This window comes from Scomber scombrus, chromosome 3 (assembly GCF_963691925.1).
Source record: "Scomber scombrus chromosome 3, fScoSco1.1, whole genome shotgun sequence".
Classification (NCBI taxonomy): Eukaryota; Metazoa; Chordata; class Actinopteri; order Scombriformes; family Scombridae; genus Scomber; species Scomber scombrus.
The window spans coordinates 20075987-20093899 of NC_084972.1; the positions used below are offsets into that span (position 1 = coordinate 20075987).

Genomic DNA, 17913 nt, shown 5'->3' on the forward strand with positions numbered 1-17913 from the left:
TCCAACTACTCAAACAGAGGCCCAAATCCCCAAAACACAGCTAATCAATACGCCTATTAATCATTAATAAAGACTGGCACATAGGTCCCTGTTCATGCTCTTTTTTCATAAAACTCAAATATCCACTGTGACAGCAGTGTATTAACAATTTAACCAAATAACCTGCAAAAAAATAACGTTTGTCTAAATTGTTTTATATTAAGCGATTCTCTTAACAAACGCTAGACGTCAGTAGAATAATTTCCAGAGGATTTTTTTTTTCGTGCTGTTTTCCGGGATATGAAGTGAAACTATAGCTGGAGCTCTGGACTAAACTAAAGTGCCCTCCTTTATTCTGAGGTTTAATCATCGGCTCATTTCTGGACGCTGTCAGGTAAGAGCAGGCCGACGATTTTCTCATCGTGTTTGTGAGCAACCGTGCAGAGAGCAAACTCGATATTACAAATAAAATGATCTAATCTGGACTTTGATCAGGCTGTTTAACCTGCCAGCTGTCCACAAACTATTCTTCTACTGTAGCACAGGACACCTCTGTAAACTGATAGTGGACAGCGAAGTAAAAGTTTTAAATTAAACACTGTGCAAAAATGTGCAGTGTAATGCAGTCTCAGCCCAGTTAATGTCTGTGTGCAGTTTATTCCAGCGCAGTAAATATCTTTATGTAGTTAAATATGATGCAGGACATTTCTATGTGCAGTTCAGTCCTGTGCAGTAATGTCTTGACAACTGTTGTACGTGCATTTGTGTTTACCTTTTCACCCAGTGCCATCATCAATTTAAAATCCAAATTAGTCCCTTTCTTTGGATTATGACTGAATACCTAATAATTTTCTGCAGATTGACCTATCAAATTATAAGTGTTTACTATATTCTTACTGTTATCATTCTGTTTCTCCATATTGTTTTCAAGTTTATTTTATTCATATAGAACTTTAAATAGCAATGTATGCACATACAAAAATACAAAATTTAAAAAAAACTAATAAATCTAATCACAAATATAAAATCCCCCAAAATGAGATAACAAATAAAACAGATTAAACACTATTAAAAGCCAGAGAATAAAAATGAGTGTGCAGATACATCTTAGAAGTATCAACAGTCTCAGCATGTCTAATGGCCTCTGGCAGGCTGTTTCAGAGTCGAGGGGCTGTCACACAAAATGTAATTCTACTACTGCTGCTTTTATAAGTCCAGGGTCTAAGGGCAATGTGTGTTGTACAGACAGTAACACTCTCTGAATGTGTAAATAACATTGATGTGACTGCTTTTGTGTCTGAGTTATAAAAATCTGTGGGAACTGAAATGACTGTTTTTGTTTTCAGGATGTCAGCTGTGAAGGTGACAGAGGGGAGTGTGCAGGTGGAGAGCTGCAAAGCCCCGCTGTTCTACAGACAAAGTGAACCCACCATAGGGAACGAGAGGATGTCAATTTTACTCCTTCATGGCATCCGTTTCTCATCAGAAAACTGGCTCAATATCGGCACTCTGGAGACTCTGGTCAAAGCCGGCTGCCGTGCAGTCGCCATTGACCTGCCGGGTAAGTCTACGAGAGGCAAGCTTCACTACTTCACAGCAAAAGTTTGCTTTTGATGGGTGTTAAACTCAATTTGTGCCACTCATGTTTTAGAAGCAGAGTAGAGGTTTCTGACATAACTTCATGTACTTCCAAGGTGCACGGAGAAGGGAATAAAAGTCTAAAAAAGTCAAAGCTCCAGCAAAACTTGTTGTATTGAACAACTTTATTGTTAGACCAACGCGTTTCGGCTCGCGGCCTTCATCAGGATCATCACAAAACTCATTAATGTAATGTGTTTTACATTAATGTGTCATCATGAAACACATTACATTAATGTATTTCATGATGATCCTGATGAAGTCCGCAAGCCGAACGGGCTGGTCTAACAATAAAGTTACACTTGAGTCATGCATTTTCCTATAACATAAATTCCCAGTGATCTTTGGTAGTTTAAAAACACTTCCTGCTGTTCAGAAGGTAACTCCAGAAACCTCAAAGATGCTTCTAACCATCTGGATGAACAAATATTCAATATTAGATTTTTAACCCATTTCTCAAACATGTGCCGCTTTCATTTCAGTTTGATTAATTATATTGGTAAACAACAGAGTTAATATTTTATATTTTCATACAAAATAATGAGAACATATTTTAGTCTTGCAGCAAACTTAAATATTTTTTGTGTTTGTGTAATTTTTTAAAGATCGGGGTTTTTTTGGGTTTTTATTTTTAAGAAATCAGGTGCTTAGCTCCTTGACTGTAATGTAATGGTAATACGAGAGCCACAGAATGGTGCTTGTTCTTCTTCTCTGAAACCTGCATTAGTCTGCTGTCCGCTTCCTCCGTGTGTCCACAGGACTCGGCCGGTCTAAGTCAGCCGAGGCCCCGGCAGCGGTGGGAGAACTGGCCCCTGCAGGGTTCCTAAAGGAGGTGTGTGAGCAGCTGAGCCTGAGCCCGGTGGTGGTGATCAGCCCGTCCCTCAGCGGAATGTACTCCCTCCCCTTCCTCCTCCAGCACCAGGCGCTGATACGAGCTTACATCCCTGTAGCTCCCATCTGCACCGACAAATTCACTACAGAGCAATACCAGAGTGTAAAGGTAGCTACAGTCTGCGTGAGAGGATTTGCCTCCACTTTACATTCGTTTGTAGTTTCCACCTCAGAAAAAACTTATTACAGTATGTGCTCTTCTTTTCCTCTCGAAATGATAACTTGAGCAACCATGAATGTCAAGCTAATTTTCCAGCACATCTTTCCCTGGCTTTTAAAAGAGCTGTTGGATTTTTACATGCTACCACGAGAGGAGAAGATATCATGTGACTTTATAGTTTCACAGACACCACTGGCTTTTATCCAACTCTAAACTTCCTCAAAATTAAATTTCTTAGGTGGCAAACCAAGTGAAGGAGCATTATCCATGAAGGACGTGTGTGTGAGTGTGTGTGTGTGTGTGTGTGTGTCTCTGTGTGTGTGTGTGTTACTGAATAGTAGATCCCCTCCAAAAACAAGCAAACATATTCGATTGAATGTGTGAAGCTCGAAGTGGATAAACAGAGCGGAGGAAAGGAAATTAAAAAGGAAGCAAGGACAGATATAAGGAAGACAGTAAATTAAGATGGAAGGAAAGAAGAAAGGAAGGAAATAAGGAAGAAAGGGAATAAAACTATGAAAGAAGAAAGTTACAAAGGAAGGAATGAGAGAAGAACAGAAGTAAATAAGGGGACACGGAAGAAAAAAGGAAGGTAAGAATGAAATATGCAAGGAAGGAAAAAGGAAATAAGGAAATAAATAAGAAAGGAAGGAAAGATTAAAAGAAGTAAGCAAATATTTAAGTAAGGAATGGAGGGAAAAAGGAAGGAAATAAAGAACGAAGAAAGGAAAAGAATATGCAAGGGAGGGAGGAATGAAGCAATAAGGAAGGAAGGAATGTTAGGAAGGTAGGAATAATGTAACTTATGAACTAAGGAGGGAATGAAGGAAGAAGAAAAGGAAGGAACTAAGAGAGCAAGGAAATAAGAGGGTGGAATTAAGGAATTAAATAGGGGAGGAAGGGTAAAAGGAAAGAAAGGAGGGAGGGAATAAGGAAGGATTAAACATGAGACGATGAAACCTAATATCACAGCTACGGTTTTTACTCTGATCTACTTTTATTCTTACTGACATCTGGACACATAAATGAGTCACGCCTAATAGAAATAAAATGCTCGTCTCTGATGTTTTTACAAGACCTGTTTGAACATTGAAAACTTGAGGTAAAATGTGGGACATCTTGAAAATCCCTTTAGCTACGCTTCAAATCTAAAAACAAACCACAAACAGATTTACAGAACAGAGAAAACAACTTCATCACAAGGATCCGTTTGTCATCTCTCCTTCAGGTCCCGACGCTCATCGTTTACGGTGACCAGGACGCTCAGCTCGGAGAGGTGTCGCTCCGCAACCTCAGCAACCTGGCCAATCACAGCGTGGTGGTAATGAAAGGGGCGGGTCACCCCTGCTACCTGGACGACCCGGACACTTGGCACAAAGCTGTCACAGACTTCTTGAACACGCTGTGATGCACCTCGCTGTGTATGCGTGGAGAGATCTTCAGCAGTGCAGTCACACATAAAAGACTCAGCGGAGCCTCACAAATAAACACATTATTCATTCATGAGAAATCTGTTCCAAAAACATCCGACTACATGACCTGATTTTGACTTTTTAATAGTGTCAGTGATGGAAACTGCAAATCAAGGCTTTCTAATGACCAGGCACAAACTTTTAATAACATGAAATGTAACAAGGAAGGAAAGAAGGACGTTAGAGAGGAAAATGGAAGGAAGGAAGGAAAAGGAAAGAGGGAAGGAAGAAAGGAAATACAGGAAGGACGGAATAAAGAAAGATATGAAGGAAAGGTCTGAAAATAGGAATTCAGGGAGGAAGAAAGGAAGGAAATCAGGAGGTAAGGGATAAGAAAGAAAGAAAGGTAGAGATGGACAAAAAATTAACAAAGGAATTAGGGGAAGGAAGGAAAGGAAAGGAAAGAAAAGGACAGAGGGAAGGAAGAAAGGTAAGAAAGAAAGGTCAGAAAGAAGGAAGTAAGGAAGGACTGACCTGCATGACCAGGTTTTGATTTTTTGCTCTTAATGAAAACTACAAATCAAGTCTTTTCTAATAATGAGGCACAAACGTTTAATACCAATAAAATGTAACATTTTCTGTCATTATTGATTTCAGGGAAATTATTGATTATAGATTTTATATTTTCATTGATTATCCTGCTGAAAAAAACAAACACCACACGCAGAAATGAAGTGAAAAATATGAACATTATTTAATAACTGATTCTCTGTAATAAACAATTTGAAAATATTTTACAAGGAGTCACAGACACAATATTTTACAAATTTTGCCCTCTTCTTTTTTAATTTTTTTTTTAGCTTCATCTGTACAAAAGAATGGAGCGAATGGACCGGCGTCCAGAAAAGAAGGAGCTAAATCTTCCACGCAACCAAACATTCACACTCACACACGCACAAGAAAAAGAAAAAAAAATTAAACATTTTGACTTCAGATCTCAAACTTATCAACAGTGCTGTATTCCTATATTTATTTTTTACTTCACTCAAAATTCGACTGATTTTACTTTTTTTTTTAAATCTAAATGTTGCTGTTATTTTTTTCACACACTTGTCAAACATGGTCACATAGCACCAGACTACAGACTACAGAATCACATACACACGTGTCTTTCCCACAGAGACGCACCAACACAGATTCAGCGAGGGCTCGGGAGGGGGCTTCATGAACACCATTTCCCCCAACAACATATTCTAGGGTTTGTGTCCAAAAAAGGCGGACATCTCCCTTTCATCCCAAGCTGGTCCAATTTTCTATTTTTTCTTCTATTTTTTTATTCATTTATTTTTTGGCAAAAGTTAATTTGTCAAATCACATAAATCAGATGTGTGTCCCTTTTTCAGAAGACTTTTCCCGTCGGGATGCACACACAGATGTCACTACATGATTCCTCCATGACCTTCAGTTTGACAGGCCTGTGCTGCTCTGTGGAGACCCACTCCCTGAGCTTGCCTCTGACATCCCGCCCGCTCACAAAAAAAAACACCTGGGAAGAGATGTCCTTGGCTTTACTTCTGCCTAGTGCTTGACATGTCCCAGCTGGGCATGAATAGATATCATTACATGTTTGCTTCTATATATATGTATATATATATATATATATATATATATGTGTGTGTGTGTGTATGTGTGTGCATGATGTCTCAGTTCAGGTCTGCGTGCACATACTGGTGGCCTACATATTTGCGTGTCAGACAGAGCCAGGAGAAGAGAGGAAGTTGCAGGGGGTACATTTCCACAGGCACGTGTAGCGTTCATTTACAGACAGTGGAAACGGACAGAATTAATGGCACACGACAGAGACAAACTGATGCCAGAAAAGTAAAACTGCATCCCGCACCGAATGCCAAAAAGAGCCAAATTTGAAATACACTTTTTAAAGGACCAGTGTGTAGGATTTTGAGGGATCTATCAGCAGTTGTGGAGTATAATTTCTTTTCATTAAGTGTATGATCTCCCAAAAACAAGAATCATTGTGTTTTTGTTACCTTTGAATGAGCCCTTCATGTCAACATAGAGAGCGGGTCCTCTTTCATGGCGCCTGCAATGTTTCTACAGTAGCCCAGAACGGACAAAACCGAACATTGGCTATAGAGAGGGCTTTTCGCATCTTTTGTGGCCACAGTAGGCTCGTAGGGGGGAGTATTCAGTATTCAGATGCCACAAATACTCCTCACTGCTCCTTTTTTTCAATTAGTTTCACAGACAAGACTCAAGTTTTTTTTTTTTTTTTTTGAAGTGAGTCAGATTTGTTCGGAGCAGCGCTGCAGTTACTGTGCCAGCATGTTTGTCACACCAAATAGTACCAACAACTGTACAGAGTGTGTTGTTAAGGTTCTCAAATCATTGCTTGAATATTCCCACCTGAGCGATACAGTGAGGTTTGGGTGGGTGTGAACATCTAAGGTCGGAGGCCTTTGAAACTTAAAAATCTCCCACCTCTTTCAAGCATTTAATCGAACAGGCATCAATCAATAACTAATCATTCCAAGACGTAAAAATACAAAATTAGAGCTCACTATACTTACTGCAGAACACTAAGAGAACCCAGGGGACTGAATATTTTGAAGGATCTATGTGTGTGTGTGTGTGTGAGAAAGAGTGTACATGAGGAGGGGAGAACGTACACTATTAGAGCTCCGTACTGTGTAACACTAAGGCATTTAGAGAGGCTTTGTTAACTATGTTGCATTTAAAACAGAAAACACTGATGAACTACACATTCTTTCAGACCTCTGAATCAAAGGGGGCTGCGCTGCTCCCTCAGATTAATATATATAAGCAGACTGATGGTCAAATATGGAATTGTTTTTTTGTTTCAGTAAAATCCCTTTTTTCTCCACAACACTGGATTTTGTCCGTTGCAACATACAAACAGGAAAAAACAGCTATGCTACCACAACTGTCATCCCTCATACACTCCACAACTCATTGAAAAGACATTCCCTTTGAGGGTTTTTAATGCAAATCAACACGCATCCACACACACAAACACAAACGCACATACGATTCAGGCAGAACTATAGCAGTCAGGTGGCCCTAAAAACTCTCTAAGTCGCTGTATACTACTGATAGTGTATCGTAGTTCTCTACATGGCTTTGTAAAGGAACAGTATAGTAACTCCATATGATGGCAGTCAGGCGGCTCTGGAGGGCAAATACATTATGCTTGAGTCAGTCGGTGCGACGGCTCTGAGTGAAGCTATTTCTATAGCTTCTCTAACAGATTCAGTCTCACAGGCTCATGTGTTGTCCTGAGCCTCAAAGATGGCTGCTTTATAAAGGTACTATACAGTAGCTCTACTCTTATACAGCCGATACGTTCCAAAACAAAGTGCATCAAGGCACTATGAAACAGAGCGGCTCCTAAACATGGGAGTCTAAATGACTTTTCACACATCGCAATGATCAAATGACGAACTGTGACAGATTACAACCAGACTACTACTGCACGTGATCACCATATTTAGTGGCCTCTTCTGCACTTTAGTTGGAAATGTTGATAAGCCCCTATCCCCCAGCAGCGAAAGGTTTGAAGATTGAACAGCATCAGTTGAAGGTAATACAAGTCTAAAGGAAATTTAAAAATGATTTGCCCAAAACAAAAACCCACCTGAAACTACTATGAGACGGTCATGAGGCAGAGATCTTAAGTGTGTCTGTTGTGCGAACAGAAGTAAAGCACATATACAAATAGTGATTAGGAACATTAGTAGAGGTTACTGGAGAAGCCTCATGAGGATTGGCAGAGGTGAGCTTTCGCATCAGAGAGCACAGGGATGTTTCTTTTCTTTTCTTTCTTTTTTTTTTTTTTTTAAATACATCAGTCTAAACCAGAGGTCAGAATGGTCAGTTGATCGTAAAGGAGAATACTACACGACATCAACAATGCTCCCGATCTCCACATCTGCAGGAACTGAACACTGATTACTATTTTACAGCTGTCACGAGAGTGTAAGCCAGATAGCACTGGCCTTAAATACTAAATATAAGGAGAAATACTTCAAGAAATGCGATTACCATCATGTAATTACAATAATCCCCAAAGGACGTCTTTTAAAAGCATCAATCTAATAATTAAGTTTGAAAACAGGAGCTGCACAAAAATGTATCAGCATTCAGTTTCTGAGTGTCTCCTCTTCTTCTCGTGGTTTATCCTAAATCTAAATCAGAAGCCATTTCCTCGTCATGTTTTGGCTATAAAAATAAGACCACATGAAAGTCTATCTCATTTTGGCAAGTAGATATAGTGCATAAATTAATTATTTTTAAGTTAACACCTAACGACTTCCGTTTCAAATTAAAACCTAAATATATGTTTGGAATACTCATCACTTCAGCAGTTAATACTTGACGTTTGTATACATGACAGTTCTTTTTTTCTGTTATTTTCTTTTATGGTGGCAATAACTGGCTTAATGGTCCACAGCGTCTTGCCAAAGGCGAATGACGGAGTGGCGAGACTCTGAGATGAAGGAGGGAGAAGGAGGAGAAGTCCCCCACTGTCTGTCTGACAGACAGACACCCTCAACTCTCCAGTTCGTGTGTGGCGGGAGGTCTGTGACGAGGACATTGATCTGTCCTTTTCCCTCTTTCCTTCTCTGGGAGGTGGAGGTGGTGGGGAGGTTGTCTTTTCTTTTCTGACGTTGCCTCTGATGATCCAGGTGGTCCGGCACCACCCTCTCTTTCTGCTGATGAAGGTTAACTGGCTGAGAACATAAATGTCCGGCAGTTGTCACTAAGCGACACAAACTGAAGCGGGCTGGATAACGCGGCACTCAGGGCTTCCAACTTGCCGTGATGGGAAGTACCTATGACTATATCAGTGGGGGTGGGGGGGCTCAAAGGTGGGGTGGGCACGGAGGGGGATTTAGGACAGGAGAGAAGCTCGGGAGGGCTAGAGGGAGGACAAGTGGAGGAAAATTAAATTAATGTAGTAGAGACTGAACGTGGGGGCTGACGGCGGGATAAAGCAGCAGCAGCTGAATGAGCAGTAAGTTGTAGAAGGACGGACGGAAGGAGTGGCCTCGCCCGCAGTCCGACGTGTTCTCCTGCAAAAGGAAAAATGCTGCTGTAATTACATATCCACTACAGCTCATGTGTTTTTAAATACTGCAGGTCTATAGAAGACAGTTTCTTGTTGATTGCACATGCTATATTACCTCTATCATATCTATTTACTATTCCTGCTTCATAAGTTAATGAATTTTATCAGAATCTATTTAATTTTATTTTTGTGGAAAATAAAATACTGATAGATCATAGAGCCAAACTGAAACATCAGCGGAGTTGATATTATCAGAAAATATTATTCTGTCACAGATATATTGTATTAGCCGTTAACAGTTGCAATTACACAGTTTGTCCACCAGAGGACTGACAATTTTATAATTTATTGTCAAACGTCTCATTACAGTAATACTGTATCTTGGTCACAGTTCTTTACAAACCATATTTGGATCCTAACCAAAAGGTTTATGGGGTTTTTTTCTGATCAAATGTTTTTATTAGTTATTGTATGATTGTATGATGACATTTTTATATAATATGTACAATAAAGACAAGATACTACGTATTTAACCCATCCATCCTACAGACTAAAAACCAGCAACGTTATATAATATAGTTTCATTTCATTGAAGTGTCAGTAATTTCCTAAAACAGGTGGGCACTTTAGTTTTTAACAAACGTTACTCAGACAGGAGTAAATTTGTTGGGGACTAATACAGATTTGGTATGGATTGGTGCACTAGTGAGTATTTTCGGCAGAAGTTTGGTGAGGCCCATTTATGTATGTGTTTTTTTAAATAGTTTTTGAACAACAGTGGAGGTGCGTGGCCTCCAGACTTCGGCTATAGTCAGTACTAGTTAGTAGTTTAGTATTGTAGTAATTTAGTATAGTATTGACATAGTATGATAAACTGCCTGCTAGTAGGGTACAGTAGTTATTGCAGTACGCATTGTTTCCACAGATAGCTGCAAATTTATGTTATAAATTCATGCACATCAGCTAATATATATTTATCAGATTGTTTTTCCAAATTGTAATATCAGTATTCGTTTCAGAAATCAGTTATTGATTAGGTTTTATCCTCCCTGTTTGTTTTGATTTGAATGACTGTGTGTATTGATATTGTCTAAAAATCTTACAGATATGTTGTTGTCAAAGCAGGTAGAGGGTCCTTTTCGATAGCGTGCAACAGCCATTTCTTCACATGGATTTTCCTCCTTGACTGAAACGTGACTCAATTAAGGAAAATTTGAATGTCTGCTTTTCTTTTGTTGTTGTTTTTTACACTGCTTCATCACCCACCCACACACTCATTCCTCACGCAGTGCTACAGATGTGAATGACTAGTCATAATTCACGCCATCAAGATAAAAATAACCTTGAAATGAATGTGAAACGTCTGTTTCCGCAGGTATGGTAATAAGGAGATCAGATCCGGTGATTAGAGTGTGTCTTCTTCTCTGCCAGCTGGTGTACAATGTGAAAAAGGATACACTCCTCCTCCTCCTGGGACAGCTTCTCTATCTCGCAGGTGTTGCATGGCATTTTCTCTGCCACCACAAACAGCAAGTTGGTGTTGTTTATCCTCTTGGCGTGAATCAGCCTGCAGAGAGACATCTCTGTCAACAAGCCCCCTCCGCTCACTTACATCACAGGCTCATTTGCTAATGGATCAGCAAGATTCATGAGACAGTCTTATAAGGCTCATTTAGCCAATGATGTGACCATTTCATTAAAGCTGATACAGTTTAATCGTCAGCAGAGTTTATTAGCTCCAACAGAAAGATTAATCTGTCTTGCTAACTGTGCTTTGGTCACAGTGGGAATCTTTGTGGTGTGTATGTGCGAACACACGTGTGTGTGCTTATATGTGTTAAGTGCATTTTGTCATGCGTACAGACCTGGAGCAGTTGCCACAGTCTTGGAGTATGTTGTAGGAGCTGCTGAGATTACTTAAGTAGTACTGGGTCTGGATCATTACACAACTCCGCTCTTTGGAGTCGATTCCATCTGCATCCACCTCATCTGTAGCAGCACCAGAGCACACAGGTATCAGAGGAACACTTGTCATTTATATTGATTTATAACACCTGATACTAGAAATGTAATTACAAACCTGAACATCAAAGCACTCTCCCCCATTTCCTTTCATAGTGTCTATTTACTGTTTATGAATAGGGTTTTATTCAATTTATTTAAATCTACTATCTTAAAATTTGAAATGTGACCAAAATCTAGTCTTTTATCTAATGACAGTACACTTGTGCAGAGATCCCTTTACAGTATTTCTCAGAGTTAGCAGAGAAGATTGACACTATAACTCCATAATCTATACAAGAAATGGATGATTTTACATTTCGCTCTGTGTATGTACTGATCAACGAACAATGAGATCCAACGTGTCAATTAGTGAGCTTTAGAGATGCTTATAGATGTATGTTTGAGGGATCCAGCCAGCTAGGCTAAGTGTACAGACATGAGACATGGTATTGTTCTTCTCATCTAGCTCTCAGAAACAAAAAAGCAAACAAGTGTACAGTCTTCCCCAAAATGTTGAACCCTTAAACCCTCACACACAGATATGTAAACCAGCAATACCATTCAGTGATGAAATGTAATCTTGTTTGTACCCACCTCTGACAAACCAACTGTGATAAGCCAGTCCATAAATAAACTGTTGGAACAAAGACCTGTGAAGACACCAGGTGTGAATCAGACTTTGTACATGAGGCTTATGAAAAAGTCAGTGTAATGTATTTTATTAAAGAGGAAGGTTTCGAGTTGATAGTCAGAAAATCTGCTATTTTGAGTAAGTCACAGCATGACTTTTTTTGGTGTTCCTAAAGGTCTTATTGTCTTAATTTGATATTTTGGAGTTCTTTTGACCATTTTTTTTTATCAATTCTCAAGTCATCAAAAATTGTTAACTTTTGCACAAAATCTGTGTAACAAATGATATCAACCCAAAAATTGCTACAACATCTTATGAGAGATAATTTAGCCTGGAAAGACCTTCATATACTTCCATCATAATGTTTAATGCATTTATGCATGCTACAATTTGAATTAGAGAACAAACTTTGAATAGGTGCCTAACCAAAACACAATGTTTATTACAGATTTGAGCTGCATCTCAGATTAATCTTCAACATCTGAGCTTTCACATGATGTACACCACTTTTATGTGGCACATACTGTTGACCTGCTATTTCCCCCTAATCCCCTGTCCCTCACTAAAAGACAAAAATGGGTCCATGATGGGTCTCTAGTGGTTAATTATTTCAGACACTGTTCAGGGGAAAACATGTCAAACATTTTCTGATTACTAGATAATAGAAACTGAATATATTTGTGTTTTGGACTGTTGACCAGATAAAACAAGTCATTTGAAGACATCTTTTTGGTTCCAGGGAAATTATAACAAACATTTTTTACTGTTATCTGATCATTTATAGACAAAAGTATTAATCAAAAAAATAATCAGCAGATTCATCAGTAGTAAAAATAATCGATCATTGCAGCTGTAGTATACAGTCGGAATATAGATAAAATCCTTTTCTTCAGGCACAGCATTTTTTGAGCTATAGAGCTAAAGAACTCATACCATGCAGCTGCTGATGTCCACCAAGCCAGGTTTAAAAAATCTGCAATTGTGGGCTGCGGACACAGAAACCCCCCCCAAAAAAAAACAGTAAGTGTCATAATCATCATAATGACTGAACAATGCTTTTATCCTTTTCATTCTAGTGTGCTCATCCTCTCCAGTATTGAAGTCTATGTTCCTACCACAAACACCCCTCTGCGTGCAGCTCCAGCTTCGCTGTTAGGCATCCGTTCACACACTGACTGGTAGTCGAATGACTGCTTGCGGTTGTAGAAAGAATTGTTGTAGAGCGCGTGCATCAGATACGGGTCAACATCACTGAAGAACATGCCCACCTGAGGAGGATAAGAAACATGGATCAATATGGGTGAAAGCATTGAAGAGAAACCACGGTCAGGGTGACTTTAATTCATTTAATTCACCTTGTTCCAGTCTTCCTTCTGATTAGACATGATTAGGAAAGCACCATCATCTATTAAATAGCACAGGAGATCCTGCGAAAGGACACGAAATGGGCAGTTGAGTGGGAGAAAAGTAGAAAGATGTGCAGTTATTTGCTATAGTACATCTAGCAATTTGAACAGAGGACGCTTACATCACTGTTGGCTTCGCAGTCCATTTCACAGCCTCTGTTTGGTCCACACTGTCACAAATAAAAAACAAAGTCATCAGCTAAACATCTGAGAAATACTGCTGGAGACATACTGTAATATAGACCTCCCTGTAATACTTAAAAAAATAATTTATATATCTAGTTACCGTGTTTGAGCCTTGGCGACTGTCTGTATGGTTACTGGCAAGAATCTTAAACTTATCCACCCAGGCTTCAAGATCCAGTTTCACTCCGACCACTGAGAGGAAAAAATACCAATGAGGGAGATTCAAAATGCAAAAAAATTAGACAGATGCACACAAAGGCACAATAAATAGATGCAGAGCACGCATGTGCACACAAAGTGACAAAAAAGACACATGTTATTATCTTTGCTTACTCTGAAATGTTTTCTTTGACATCTAACATGTCATTATTAGCATTTTGTCTCGCTCTTAGAGAACTGAGCCCACCTGCGGGTTTGATGGTCTTCCCTCCTATTGTGATGTCCACAGCTGTGCTGACCAGGATCCCTATAGTGTCGTTCTCTGGATTCAGCAGCTCATCTCTGGCTGCAAAACGGAAACAAACAGAGAAACATCTCAGGTGGGGGGTTAGAAAACAAAGAGCCACAACATCACAAGGCTCTGTGTGAGATATATAACCCAGGACTAGGAACATCATTCACCTGTACGATAAGGCGCTCGGAAAATGTAGCCCTTGTTGTCAAGACTGCGGCGGTAATAGCTGGCATTAAACGGCTCAGGGTTTTCCTCCCAGGTTTCTGCAGCCCTGAGATTTAAGAGCACACACACTGGAGCTGTAAATCTGTGATGTACAAGCTGCCTGCTATACCTATCCTACGTGTTTATGAAGCATTTAAAGTCTTCACAACTTACCACTTTAAAGGAGAACAAAGTGCAAACATAACAGAACTACAGAGCAGCTGCAGTCCAGATTCACAGCCGCGATGGCGAGTGCACTTACTTGTTCGGAAACACTCTTGTAACTCCTCCATCTGTGGTAGCAAACACGGCCAGAAAGCCATATCTAAATGTCAGGAGGGAGAAAGAAAAAGCTTTCATGATCTAAATCTTTTCCACAGTACAAATACGGTTCCCACAGCATCGGCTGACAGTACTCACGTGTTCAAGTCTTTATTCTTCCACACTTTATCGACCAGCTGCCGTATGATGCCAGTGTCCAGAATCAGGTTATGAAGAAGCAAATTGTCGCCTAAGTATGATGCGGTAGAGATGAACAAAAAAGGTTGCAAACAAACAAAAATATTAGCAACTATCAGAATATCCGTTAAATCTATGTCAGATGTAGATTTCTCTTTTCTGAACATGTTGGAATTGATAGTGATCAGAAAAAAACTGCATCAGCTGAAGAGCTAATTCAGTCCACTTAGTCAAAATCAAACCAAAAATGTAACAGTCAAGATTACAGTGATAAGTAAATACACATTTCCCTTCCTAAGTCTCTGTGCCAGCTTGATATTAGTAGAGATGGTGGCAGTATGGCATTGTAACAATAATAAATAATAATACTAACAATTTGTCATATGATGTGGATATTTTTAGTACTATTTTTCTCAGAGATTGGTCTTTTTAAAAAGGACAAAGCTGTTGTTAGCTTATGTTATTCTCATTATCAGCAAATCAAATGAAAAGTCAAAAACCAACAATGTGTTAGTCCTGCTCTGAATACCTCTATAGCACTCAGTCTCAAACTCTTTTGTTCCTGCTTAAGCTGTACATTTTTAAAAACGGGTCACAAATATACAGTTTATTTTTTTAATTTAAAGACAAATAACTTTCTAAAACAGATAGGGAATGTAGCTTTCAAACAGGAGTATATATTACATTTGTTGGGGACTATTTTCCCCTGCAGAGTAATACACATTTAGTGCTCTAGTGAGTATTTATAGCATTAGGATGGTTGATGTAGGAATGAGTGAAAATAAAATACAGTGTCCATGTTCATCTTAGTGAAGAAAGCGTTCAACCAGTGCAACACTTAGGCTCACTGGTGTGTTTTTAATAGTTTTTGGATAATAATAGAGGTTTATGATGTCACAGAGGAATAAGTGATATATAGGTTTAGGCTACACAGTTAATAGGATCAATTAATTGTTAATTGTTTTGGGCTTTTCATTTGTTGACAATAATAAACATATAGAATAGCACCAGCCTTATCCATTAAAATCAATCTTGAATGAACTAATTTAAAATGAATGAAATATTAATTTTGTGCTTGAGTGAAAAGAAATGAAACTCACATTGTTTGGAGTCCGGTGTCACCTTCTCCATGAGAGCAATGAAGTTGAGCAGGAACTCGGTGTTGTTGTTGGATAGTTCCAGTTCATTGCAGTATTCCCTGAGGAACAAACAAAGCATTTTAACTCAGAGACGAAGTGAAAAAACAAACATGTGTGTACACTATGTTTATCCCTCACAGAGGGACACAACACAAAGTGAGGATGCATGAATCCATACACGTGTCACTTGATGCCATTGTGTGCAGCATGCATGTTTCAAAGCTTATATTCCAATATGCGACAATGGCTGTCAGTCAAATTGAGATGAGGATTACACTGCAGAGCAGAGCACAGGCATCACAATGAAAGGGTGATTTTATCAGTGCGTTTTAAAATTCAGGTTGCAGCCGGAGGCCACTTGGGTCTGATAACAAAACAGCACATGCAAAGAGGATTTTAGTCTTTTTTTTCATAGAACATTTTTGTATTTATCCATCATGCTGTCCAATATCCAGTTTACTCTTAGCATCACATTGTATGACCTAACCATTAACAAATAAAATGTATTTACATAAGATACAAACATGCAGCAAAACATCAGCAGCATGCAAAGGAGATTTGATGTAGATTTGATACTTTGTTGTAATGAGGGTAACTTAGGGAAGAGAGTGGGTATTATAATTCTATGATGAATTTTATATTTCTTTTTTTTTTAAATAGAATGAATGAAAACCACTTACACGAAATGTAACTCAACAATCACAAAAAATGAATTAAAGAAAGATATAAATGCTGAATGTGGAGCCGATACAAACACACACACGCACAAAAAATGTAAATTGTGCAATCAAAAGACATGGAGACAAGACCAAAAACTGATGACCATCAACGACAGCAAGCATTCACACACAGGGCTACCTGGGAGCAATGAATACATGTCCTTCAGACTCAAAACTGTTTGGCAGCAGTGATTCAAAATCTGCAACAGAAAGGGGAAGATTATCTGGAAGAGCAATGGGCAGAGCAGTGGAGAGTTGTGGGTAAACAGCAGCTGTTCTTCAGAGGTGCAGGGACGCAGAAGGGAGTTTACCATAGCAACACTGAGGAATCATGGGAACACTAGCGTTAGCCAATATGGTGCCTAAAATGGAACCTGACTCTTAATGGATGACCGCTTTACTCTCACAAGCACTCACAGCTTTTAATTTCTTTTTGTTTATCACTTTGTCAACAAACAATCGCTAATTCGTTTGGTTTCAGTCTAACAGATTTTGGATGTCTGAGAGCTGACTTACCAGACGTGTTGTGTCAGGAAGCGAGTTCTCAGACAGATTAACCACGATGAGTGCTTTTTTAAAAATCAGGCAGGCATCAACATGGCCAACTATTGCAAGGGAGGTGGGTGAAGGTCCTGATGGAAGTGGTCACCCCTCAGACTGGTGGGGGAGAGGGCTCAGAGAGACACATAATCAGAGGAAATGCATTGCATTGTGAAGGGCATGTTGAAGGGCAACTTCATCATCATTGATCACAGTCAGAACAGAACAGAAAATATCAACCTGTACCATCATTAAAGCCTTGACAGTTGAGTGTCCGACAAATCCATATTTTCTCATTATGTCACACCTTTATTTGTATAGCCGAAGAATACAACATTTACTTTTTGAGCTAAAATCGAGTGCCCAGGTAGTTTTCCGCCCCACAATGCAGTGCACATCCGGGGTCAGGTTTACTGAGGAAGTGTTGGGCCATGCCCCTAGTGGTCTGAGGGGTGAGAACTGGGGGGGACAAGCTGATGGAGACAGGGAGTACAGAGGGACGACACAGGAGTCAGGCGCAGCACCGAGCGGCGCCCTGACACCTGACAACATGGGAGGACCTGGGTGGACAGGACACAGCTCAGCCCTGTAGGGACAGTCTGCAGGCTGCAACGCCTCCAACTATAGGTGAGATACTACGACAGCTAACAAACATAAAAAAGTATTTTATTCTATATCGATACCTATAAAGCTATATCTAAGTTAAAATATTACCACAAGAAATACTGACTTACTCTATTATAAATAATTTACAGTATATATGTATGTGCTGACATTATAGTTAAGGTTGGCACTACAAAAATAATATTTCAAATTTGTGGCACCATAAATTATGAAAAAGTAATAGGAATTAATTAGAAATATTTTCAGTAGAGGTCAAAATAGATCTACAGTAACACTAATTAATTTTTTTTTTATTTAATGAAAGATATATCAAAACCTGCTCTTTAGTGTGAGAATTAGACATTTATGAACTAATGACAC

At 39.2% G+C, this 17913-nt stretch overlaps 2 protein-coding genes across 2 annotated transcripts in view; one reads left to right on the plus strand and one right to left on the minus strand.

The window, feature by feature from the left end:
* Positions 1–86: 86 nt before the first annotated feature.
* abhd14b (abhydrolase domain containing 14B) lies at positions 87–4872 on the plus strand. Its single transcript, XM_062416111.1, has 4 exons — positions 87–373; positions 1326–1540; positions 2376–2617; positions 3897–4872. Exons 2-4 carry the CDS (start codon positions 1327–1329, stop codon positions 4074–4076), a joined length of 636 nt encoding a protein of 211 aa, XP_062272095.1. The 5' UTR covers positions 87–373; position 1326; the 3' UTR covers positions 4077–4872.
* Positions 4873–5007: 135 nt separating this feature from the next.
* The window catches only part of cacna2d2a (calcium channel, voltage-dependent, alpha 2/delta subunit 2a), a 31810-nt gene continuing 18904 nt past the window's right edge, over positions 5008–17913 (minus strand). Inside the window, exons 4-20 of the mRNA XM_062445274.1 lie at positions 17326–17402; positions 16529–16589; positions 15632–15729; positions 14493–14583; positions 14335–14397; positions 14036–14139; positions 13821–13919; positions 13515–13606; positions 13351–13398; positions 13178–13249; positions 12938–13090; positions 12756–12808; positions 11786–11841; positions 11053–11176; positions 10645–10754; positions 10291–10373; positions 5008–9191 (exon numbers count right to left, since the gene is read on the minus strand). Of these exons, the coding sequence (XP_062301258.1) occupies positions 9069–9191; positions 10291–10373; positions 10645–10754; positions 11053–11176; positions 11786–11841; positions 12756–12808; positions 12938–13090; positions 13178–13249; positions 13351–13398; positions 13515–13606; positions 13821–13919; positions 14036–14139; positions 14335–14397; positions 14493–14583; positions 15632–15729; positions 16529–16589; positions 17326–17402 (1507 nt within the window). The 3' untranslated portion in view covers positions 5008–9068. The remainder of the gene's footprint in view (positions 9192–10290; positions 10374–10644; positions 10755–11052; positions 11177–11785; positions 11842–12755; positions 12809–12937; positions 13091–13177; positions 13250–13350; positions 13399–13514; positions 13607–13820; positions 13920–14035; positions 14140–14334; positions 14398–14492; positions 14584–15631; positions 15730–16528; positions 16590–17325; positions 17403–17913) is intronic.

What these genes read in the sequence shown, in the direction of transcription:
- abhd14b (XM_062416111.1), top strand. Translation starts at nt 1,327, where the DNA reads ATGTCAGCTGTGAAGGTGACAGAGGGGAGTGTGCAGGTGGAGAGCTGC. An exon ending in AGTCGCCATTGACCTGCCGG is followed by an intron (nt 1,541 to 2,375) that starts GTAAGTCTACGA and finishes GTGTGTCCACAG; the next exon opens with GACTCGGCCGGTCTAAGTCA. An exon ending in AGCAATACCAGAGTGTAAAG is followed by an intron (nt 2,618 to 3,896) that starts GTAGCTACAGTC and finishes TCTCTCCTTCAG; the next exon opens with GTCCCGACGCTCATCGTTTA.